The following is a 10,200-nucleotide window of genomic DNA, read 5'->3' on the forward strand; positions in this document are numbered from 1 at the left end:
AATGATCAAAACTGAAAGATGTCAGACATTTTTAGATCAGAAACCAGTGATACCTGAAATAGTCTCTTGGATGGAGAATAGTACCTCACACACCTCAATTTATTATCATAGTAGATGTTGACCACCAACACTACAATCTTTACAGCTTTGATGCTGGACCATATCTACAAGCTGTCACATCTTCAGCCCAATCAATACTTTATGACCAGGACTTCAAATGTTCAAATACGCACGGACACACAGGCCCGCTGCGTGTTAACTGATGTGCCAGCAAACACACCCTGCATGGTGGCCAAGGTCCCTGTGCTGGCCCTGAACTGTTTGGAGTTATTCGAGGTCATCTATACACACACACACACACACACACACACACACACGACAACGCACACACACACACACACACACACACACACACACACACACACACACACACACACACACACACACACACACACACACACACACACGCATCTTTCCACTCTTTGTTTTGTACACACAGCTTCAAACCCTGGAATACACACATTCCTCCCCCAATATTTATTGAAATAAAACACAAAAGTTTAATTCATTTCAGAATTATTTATTTTTTCTTTTAAAAAAATAGAAGTCCAATATGAACAGTTAACTTCAAATTTACAATAGAATACAGGCACTTGAAAAAAGACACAATAACAGTGTCTGAGACACACACATTCTGTATCTGTGACACAATATACAGCACAGAGTTGTTATTTTGCAACTCAGTGATGGAGGCGAACACTTTCCACACAGTTCTGATACTTAATGGATAACCACAACTGTCAATAGAAGACATGCTTATACAACTGTCTGACAGTGTTACACGTACTTGCTAAACTCTAACTAAATGATCTTTAATTCTCGTGTACTATCAGTATCTGGACAATTGAACATTTGTTCAACAACAATGCAGGAATTCCAGAGAGGGTTTACATAGTTGATTTGTTCAAGATAAACTTAGTTAAAATCAGCATAGTGTCCTGTCTGACTGATTCACTGAAAAACAAACCAGTCACACAAAGTAAGAAGGTGTTTTGTTTTCTCATACCAAAAAGGACTTTTTAGTTAAAGTGCACAAGCGGAGGGAAACTTCCTAGGGCGTCTTTAAACTGAAAGACCGAAAACATCCTAATTTTGAAAAAACAACAAGAAACAATAACATTTATGTGAAATGCCTCTTTTCTTCTGAGGTAAGTGGTGTATTAATATCAAGCTGAAATACACGTGTACTGTTATCTGTCCTAGATTTAGCAAGGTTTTCTTCAAACTTCTTGTGAGAAGCCCTCGTCGGACCCATTCCATCAGTTTCGTAATCATGTCGGCTCAAAGTAAACTGATGCCAAAAATCCTGAAAGTATATTAACAGTTTGTATGCTAGAACTGATGCAAAGGCTTCAGCTATTGCAAAGAGTTGGAATGCTTACCCTGTTTCAAAATGGTTTTAAAAATGAAACCATCTATCTCCAATATTTAGGGCGGAGCGATTAATCACTTTAATCCTGTTCGAAAACAAGATTTGAAAGACTGAAAAAAAAAATTGCAGCTCCCAAACAGTAAAAAAGGTTTAGCATGGTTATAGTCAGTAACCACTGACTTTCCTCACCATTAAGACAACGCTGCGTGGTGAATTTAGTCAGGTGTGGCCAAATTTGGCTAATGTGTGGTCAACTTTCTCCCGGCACACCAGTAACTTCAGACGTCAGATAAAATGGAAACTATTTAACTAATTAACTTTCTTTACCCTAGGATGGGCCCTTCATATTTGAATACTCTATATTTCCATCGGGAACAGGTCCTCTCTATGGATGTTTTTCACAGTAGCCCAGACTGATGGCTACATTAGGTTCTCCTTCATGCTTTGAAGGCAAGGGTGAGGTGAGGGGTTTTCAGCTGCAACATGCAACTTCACCACTAGATGTCACTAAATCCTACACACTGAACCATTAAATCACAATCCTATTATCTGCTAGAAAATGTCCACTGTGTATCTTAAGCCATTAGCTCAACATCTCTCTCTCTCGCTCTCTCAGTCCACTATCTCGACTCACAGTATCAGCCCTCTCTCTTCCTTCATCTACAGCACACATGCAAAGAAAGCAGGGGAAGATATGGGAAGAAGGTGCTCGCTCTAATCAAGAAAATTCCTGGATGATCTGGACATGCAATACTCGGCCTTCTCTCTCTCTTTCTCCCTGGCCACACTTGATCACTTCTGCCCCGGTCCACCGCCGGGCTTATAGTTCTGGTCCCACAATGCCCTGCCTTTGAAGGACATTTTATGGTCGCCTTGTAAATGTTTGTGCCAAAAGTCACATGGCATCCTGTCTGCATCACTTGGTGGCGCGGTAGACAGCCATGTCCAACGGGTCCTTTGAGGGACTGCACCAATCGTCTGCCTCCAAAGTCAGCTTGTAGTGACGCAGCGCAGTCTTGTTGAAAACTGGCAGTCTCTCCACAGAGTCTGTAGAAAGCGCCTGCACACAGACACAGGGAAAAGACTTCAGTGCAGTGTTCATTTACCATTAGTTTTTATTATGCCTTTGTCTGACTCCAGACTTGGGCCCTTTTCTATATATGCCGCTAACCATGGTGAGGTTGACTATATGAGAGAAAAGCTTGGACATTTGAGATTTAAAGGCCGATTCAAATAAATCTAGATCTCAGAGCAAGTTCTCAATAGGACCATACAATAAGATAAAGTCAAAAAATAAAATTTAGTTTGTGGTGCTTTTAGCAACATAGGTAATTTGAAATAATAATATCTGTTTTCCATTGTACCTAACTCCAATGGAGAATTTTGCCATTTAATTATGAGATTTAAATGATGATTATGACATTTTAATTTAATAAAAATGACAGGTACAACTTCATTGAAACAGGAAGGATTTCATAATTGAATAGTCCCACATTTTACAAGAGATCTTTATTTTTTCTTGTCAAGAATAAGATAAGATTGATACCAAAATAAATTTGTAAACTGGAGCTGGTTAGCTCAGCTTAGCATAAAGGAGGGAAACAGTTTGAGTCTGTTAGCTAAAAAAATCGTCATGTTTAATCTCAGTGTAAAGAATCACATTTATTGTCGGCATCAAGGACTTTCAGAACTCTTAACATCACTGCTAGATGGTTGCCAGGCAACCAGCAGAGGCCTTGAAGTTAAGGTAACAAGCTCCAGCTAGAAATGAGTGAATTATTCCTCTCACATCTCTTTACACAAAAAAGGGAAATAGTCAATCGATCAAATTTTATTTCAACAGCCCATATTCACAAATTACAATTTGTCTCATAGGGCTTAACAAGGTGCGACATCCTCTGGCCTAACCCTCATAGTCAAATAGTCTAATGTGTATTTTTTCCAAAATGCTGAACTATTTTTTGAATTAGGTAATAATTGTTTTTAAACTGATTATTGACTTATCCTTAGAATTGTTTTTATTTGTCATTTTGTAAATAAAATGTGCATCTAGTGACATTAGTTAATCAGCTTCATAGAACTTTGACTCAGTAGCTTAGAAAAATATGGTGCCATTTCTCATGTTAGCAAACTATCATTTAGGTGACTTGACTGATAAGTAATATATTAATCCTCCAGTTACATTTGAAGTTAGCTGGCTAAGACATTAAGTGTAAGTCTTTATCTGGCTGACATATTAGGATTAGTGGAGCCGTATGCAGAGAATTGGGCCCAGAGCCAATCAGTCCATCTTTCATATACCAGGCAATATGTTGGTGCAAATGTGTGTGTAGCTGCATATATTACCTTCAAGTGAATGATAGTGTTAGTGCCATGACCCTCCATAGAGTAGAGCTGTAAGTCTCCCTGGAAGTAGCGAGCGTAGAGCCGAGAGATGGGCAAACCATAGCCAAAACCAGCCTACACACACACACACACACACACACACAAAACATTAGCTCTTCTCACATATTAACATTGTGTTTTGAACGTGTGACTTGTGTGTGATTTGTTTACCAGTGGGGCTCTGTGTTTGTCTCCTATGGAAGGCCTGGGCGCTGTGGAGTACAGGTAGCTGAACAAGCGCTCTGTCTTCCTGAAAGGAACGCCACCTCCTCTGTCACTTATCTGGAGAGAGAGACACATATTATAGAGTCTGCTCATGAAGAGAGGGTGGAGAGAAAACCTGCAGTTTTGGTACATTGCTCATTAAACATAAACACAGGATTGATCTTCTGAGGACACTGACAGAGACATGCACTCACAACAGGTAACCGTGTGTTTGTTCATGTATGTGTGTGTGTGTGTCTCCATCTAAGGAGCAAAGGTTGCAGATATCAGCTATGTGCAGAGTTGATCCTGTCTAAATATGGGTACGTGGTTCACCATGAATGTACTCGGTATCTGGGCAGATAATGTAGGTTTATGAGGTTTATATAACCTACGAATCCGCTGAACAGAGGTGAGACAGGGACACAAGATCATTGGGGGAATTATGAAAACATGTCACTTCAGAATGAGGGCAAGAAGAAAACATTCTCTCTTTCTTCTCATAGATTTTTCTTAACAATCCTCACATACATAATCTTCTTAGAGGACACATGATGTGTGTGTAACATACTTCAGTATGGCTGCATTACAGGATGGATTAGTGTGATATTTTTTAAGTTTTAGTTGTGCCATTTCTGGTTCTATTCTTGGTTTGTTTATCCTTCTTTCAAGTTGTGCAAAGCTGCAAAGTTCAAGTAGTGTTGCATATTTTTGCTGAAGTATGTTTACTTCAAATTTCCCTGGAAAATATTGTTTCATTTCATTTGTGACTATTTCAAAACTTTTCAATGCCCAGGATCACACCAACTCAAAAGTTGAGTAATTATCTTTTGAATTGAGATTTTGAATTAAATGTCAATTCTTGAAATTAAACCCCACCCGACAAAAAAAACTTAGCGTGGTATTGCATTGTCTGAGATGTAAGAACTCTTCCTTCAATCAAACATTGACATATATATTTTCATCTGAGTAAAAAATGCATGTATGTTACTAACTTGACGATTAAAGAGTCTCTGCATTTTACAGAAGATTCACTCACCTTGATGGACAGGTCCTCTCCACCAAGGGCGACCATAACTTTGATAGGTGGGAGGGTCCTGCTGGCCTCATGGTTCTCAATGGTTGCTCTCATTGCATTCTACAGAGAGGACACAGAGAGAGTTACAAGCTGTTTGATAGCCAGTAAATTATATTGACATGATATTAAAAAGCAGGTAATAGATGCTGCATGAAGTGTGACGTACTATAAAAACTATACTGATGGAACTGCTGGTGTGGTGTATGGATACTAAGCACAAGTTTCTGAATGTGCCTCATCACTGACATTGTTGTGTGTGCACCTTGTTATAACAGTAGACTCCACAAAGTAGACATTTCAAACATCATTGCCAACACAAGCAACCACTGCATACAGATGTTTATAGAGAAAAGCTGCAAAGATCAGTCTTGCCTAATTGACTTTCGTCAAGACTCAAGGCCACTGAAGATGTGACCTTGGCCTGTGGCAGATGAATCAATAATGAGAATAAGCGTTTGACTGTGCAGGTCTAATATCGTTAATTACCTTGAAGAGTTCAAAGACCATGTGGTACAGGTGAGATGGGATGTATGAAATCTGGATAGGCCCTCTGAGGCTGTTGACTGGGGGAGAGAGAAAAAAATCGGTCAAATGCTCTGTAGGCGCACACATCAGCAAGTGTGTGTGTGTGTGTGTGTGTGTGTGTGTGTGTGTGTGTGTGTGTGTGTGTGTGTGTGTGTGTGTGTGTGTGTGTCTCACCATTCATCTGCCTCAGCTCCAGCTCTGGTGATCCCAGGTAATACTGCTCACACAGCAACTTTGCACTCTCATAGGCATCTAGAGAGAGAGGGAGAGGAAAATAACATCATAAAATAAACATAAAGATAAACCTATGTGATAAATGCAAGTTTATCATCAGTATAATCATGGATCTCAATCAGCCGCTGTGACTCTGAAACAAGCCTGTACTGGCAGCCTGCCAGACCTCATTTCAGGAGGTGGGGAGCTTTGTTCCTTTATGAATCACAAAAAGTGACCCAGACACTTGACTATATGAAAGTAAATCACTATGGGATGTTTCTAATGGCCGTGGGGACACAAAGTCCTGGCTTGCTTGAACAGAGCAAGGCTCTAACGGTTGGAACTAGCAGTTTTGAAATGCTCCTCCTCTGCAATATATTGGACAAAACCTGCGTACACTGTACTGTTGTTGTATATAATGACTGACATCATATCAGGGCTGGATAAACACACTGCAGCTCCCTGGGGGGGGAATGAGGTGCTGTGTCTGCTTCAGGTCCCCCACTCCCTCCACCCTCTGTGCATTTTGTTTGTATGTACCTCTGAAGTGTTACTGTACATCTTTCATGTAACTTGGGTAGATTTATTTTTGGCTAATATTTACTTTTAGTCCTCCCCAAATATCTGTACTTCGGGCTACACTCTAAGAGCACTTTTATTTTTAATAATTTACGTATATTTAAAAGCAACTACGTACTTACTTTTTCTCGAGTAGAAAACTTAATGTCAACTTCAGATCTTCTAAATAACGTACATTTGAAAAAAGAAAATCTATTTTAAAACCTGTAATTTCCGTCTTTCTCCATACCTCGCACAACCTCTGTCACATCACATATGGAGTCGATGCAGCCTATGGTGTTGGGGTGGGCGGGGTTTGTGTTCCCGTTGAAGACTAGAGCTGCAAGAGAGCAGAGACAAGGGAAATCAGTCCTTCTTAGTGCAATACCACTAGCCGCAGTAGTTGAAAAGCTGTATATTGACATATTATAACCAATCATTGCTTTGTTTTGTTTGTGTATGGTGGGGGGGCTCACTGTGCTGGTTGATGAGCATGCGGATGGAGATGCGGCTGGTGTAGAAGCGATCCAGGAAGTACTGGATGTTGTGGTCGGTGACGGAGTCGTGCTGGCCAAAGGTGTCTTTGTACTCGATGACTCCCTGAGCCATGGTGGGGACGACCTCATTATGCCGGTTCCTGATGGCCTCCAAGACCTCCACAAACCTGAGGGTGGAGGAGACAGAGGAGAGAGACGACGGGAGGGAACGTGACAGGAGGAGAAGAAGAAGGCAGGGGTCAGGTTAAAGAAGAAGAAAGTGAAAGCAGTGCTATCATGTCCCGCTCTGTCCTGCCCTTTCTTCTACTCACGTCTCGAGGACACTGTGGTCGTCAGGGTTCTTGTCCAGAAACTCAAGGATCTCCATGAGGCTGTCGTTGTACCTGAGAGAACACAAACACAGGAGAGTTCCTGAGTATCTGGCCAATTCCAGCCATCGGGGATAGTGGTCGCTACAGCATGGTAAACACACCAGTACACAGATTATCCTCGCTACAGTTGGAATCATCGGGACAGTCTAGTGGGAGAGCAAGGCAAAAAAACAGAGAGGAGTGCCTGGGGCTGTGGAGAGAAAAATGGAAACACTGCCATCCATCACCAGTCCTGACATGTAATACGCATGCTTTCATAACCCAGCTGTCAACAAGCAGCCAGTCGCCTGACATGCCCTTAGTCCTGCCTGCTGTTTGTTATTAGAGAGTTGACAGCAAGTAGCATGCATTTCCTGTTAGGGCATGTATACACAGTCTGCTCTGTGGATCATGGGATTTCTCATTTAATAAAACAACTTCTGAAACCACGAAGAACTTTGTAGTTAATGTTTTTTTGGTTTCATGACTATGCTCAGTGTCTGTGCTGAAGACACTAAAGACGCTTGTTTCACTTTCAACACAAGCAGATCATCTGTGGGTAAGTGTGTTGTACACGTGCCTATGAAGTTCAGGGGCATGTTACTGTATTGATTCAAATCAAAGTGAAATCCTGCCCCTCTGGTTTCAGACCAGATTTTTGTTGATCAATCACTTTACACAGTCTCGGGATATCAATGCATTAACAATGCCAGAGACCACATCGCATTTCAGATAATTCACAAACCACAAAAAACAATAATCTACCTACTAATTCCACAAACATTTGTCTGTCTCTCCGCCTCTATTTCTGTCTATATGTGGAACGCATATCCTGGGAACCGTTTAACTTATCAGTTTCACTTTACTGAGTTCCCATATTGTGTGAGTGTGAAACTAATTCCATTGAGCAGTTCCTGGAAAGTTTCCGGAGACACCACAGCATGACGTCAGGATTTTGAAAAACACAGAGGCTGTGGTTGAACCTGCCTAAACCAGTCCACTGCACGATTTGTTTTTGGCTTGTTTTGAAAGTGACAGTGTTTTGAGTCATTTTTAAATAAGTTTCTCTGCAATATTCTACATAAGCAACTTCGCAAACTTTCCCAGATCGGGAGCATTTCAAGCTTCCAATATTGTGGTCAGCGTAAAAGTCAAACATTTATGACTGTTTATCACTTTGACACTCAGCAGAGAGACCACTGTTCTGGACATCATGTTCCCCTCAGCTGCAACAACAAGCAGGCAGGATGAGGAAAACGTATGAAGAAAGGCGGGGGCTAGAGGAGGAACTGGGACAAAGTTCAGGCACCCTCCCTCTCTCCTGCCTTGCTCTGTAGTGTAATAATGGATTTAGTTGGGGCTTACACTGTTGGCCTGCTATTTATTGCAGTTGGATTAAAAACCTGACAATACCCAACGCTAACCCCAAAAGGAAGGTTTGAAATGTGTGAATCATCCAACATGCCTTTTTTGCTCAAACATAGTGAAAACATGACAATATCAAAGTGTCCAAAGTTACATTAAAGTAACAAAACCAATTATTATATTATATATTATATGTTTTTTACTCAGCTCATTTTGGAAAAACAAAAGGAAGCATCAAGTAACAGTATTTTGAGAAACATGAAGCGGGAGTTCTTTTCAGGACAGCAGGGACACATGAACCGGGAGTACTTTTCAGGACAGCAGGGACACATGAACCGGGAGTTCTTTTCAGGACAGCAGGGACACATCAGGTCTGTCAGTAAACAAGTCAGTAAAACCGTTGCTATTCAAACAAGTGTTCTCCTAAACATTTGGGTGAGCGCTCAGTAGTTCGCTGCTATTTCTCACCAGGTCTGGACCAGCTGGACGGAGGGTGTGGCCAGCAGCCGGTTGGGCAGCAGGTTGATCTCCTTCATTATGTTGGACAAACGCACAGGAAGCTCCTGACGAAGGAAGACAAACGACGTGCGCTCACAGGCATTGGTTGAACCTAAAGGGCAGAAACGAGCAGGGTAACAAACAAGTGTAATGAAACTGTGTATTCAAGGGACAGGCTGCTAAACAAAAAGCTGAGTCCATGCTCCATGATGACGAGCTGTAGGTTGATCGCAAAGTTGTTGTTTTTTATGTAGCCACTTATGTTACTATTAATAGTTACGAACTTTACAAATTTCGGTGGCAAAACTGTAAAAAAAATACAAAAAAACAAGTATGGCTTCGCCTCACAAATGTCATCTTCACATGCATCATCATTGTCATCACTGTCAACTGCATTAACACAAGCAACGGCCATTGTTGCAACTGCAAACATCATCACTGGATATCAGGGAGGTCACAACTGAACTGACACCTTCAGCTTAACTGATGATGATGATGATGATGATGATGATGATGATATCAAGCCAATGAGACAAATTAGGAATCATTTAACAGGACGGCTCTTCCTGCTGATAACCTGTTGACATCAGTGCCCACTACTGCACCACTGAGATTGTAGCATAAAGATGCAACTGAACTTCAGAGTTTCTTAACAAATAAAAACGTCTTTCCTCAATCCTATTATCATTTTGTTTTAAATTGGACTCTGAATATTTCTATTAGACTTCAATCCTGCACTTTAATGTATCTCTTTTATATTAAATGCACTATTATATCAGCATTTCAACTTGAGTATAATCAATCAAATGAAGGTAGGTGGATGAAAGATGGGTCACACTCACCAAAGTCCAAGAACTGCTTCATTGACAGAGGAGATGGGGAGAACTTGGAGAAGTGGTCTATGTGTTTGGGCACGTTGGCCAGAGCCGCAGCCTTCACCACTGACCGCACCAGCCTCATGCTGCTGGTCATTCTCAAAAAGATGGATTATCAGAAACAACAGGAACAAAAGAAAACAGGATGTAAAATCCTCTGGAGTGTGACGAGCTCGTTGACAGACACTGAGACGATCCTTTACGAGCTGCTGTTCCG

General features: G+C 41.2%; 1 protein-coding gene across 1 annotated transcript; it reads right to left on the bottom strand.

The window, feature by feature from the left end:
- Positions 1–564: 564 nt before the first annotated feature.
- On the bottom strand, positions 565–10,200 carry LOC118123137 (pyruvate dehydrogenase (acetyl-transferring) kinase isozyme 2, mitochondrial). The gene is made up of 11 exons (XM_035180299.2): positions 9,951–10,200; positions 9,079–9,220; positions 7,207–7,278; positions 6,875–7,062; positions 6,649–6,738; positions 5,799–5,876; positions 5,586–5,662; positions 5,061–5,159; positions 3,989–4,099; positions 3,779–3,892; positions 565–2,492 (listed from the first exon to the last, which is right to left on the bottom strand). Exons 1-11 carry the CDS (start codon positions 10,078–10,080, stop codon positions 2,349–2,351), a joined length of 1,245 nt encoding a protein of 414 aa, XP_035036190.1. The 5' UTR covers positions 10,081–10,200; the 3' UTR covers positions 565–2,348.

Source organism: Hippoglossus stenolepis, chromosome 16, assembly GCF_022539355.2.
Source record: "Hippoglossus stenolepis isolate QCI-W04-F060 chromosome 16, HSTE1.2, whole genome shotgun sequence".
In the NCBI taxonomy this organism is placed as follows: domain Eukaryota; kingdom Metazoa; phylum Chordata; class Actinopteri; order Pleuronectiformes; family Pleuronectidae; genus Hippoglossus; species Hippoglossus stenolepis.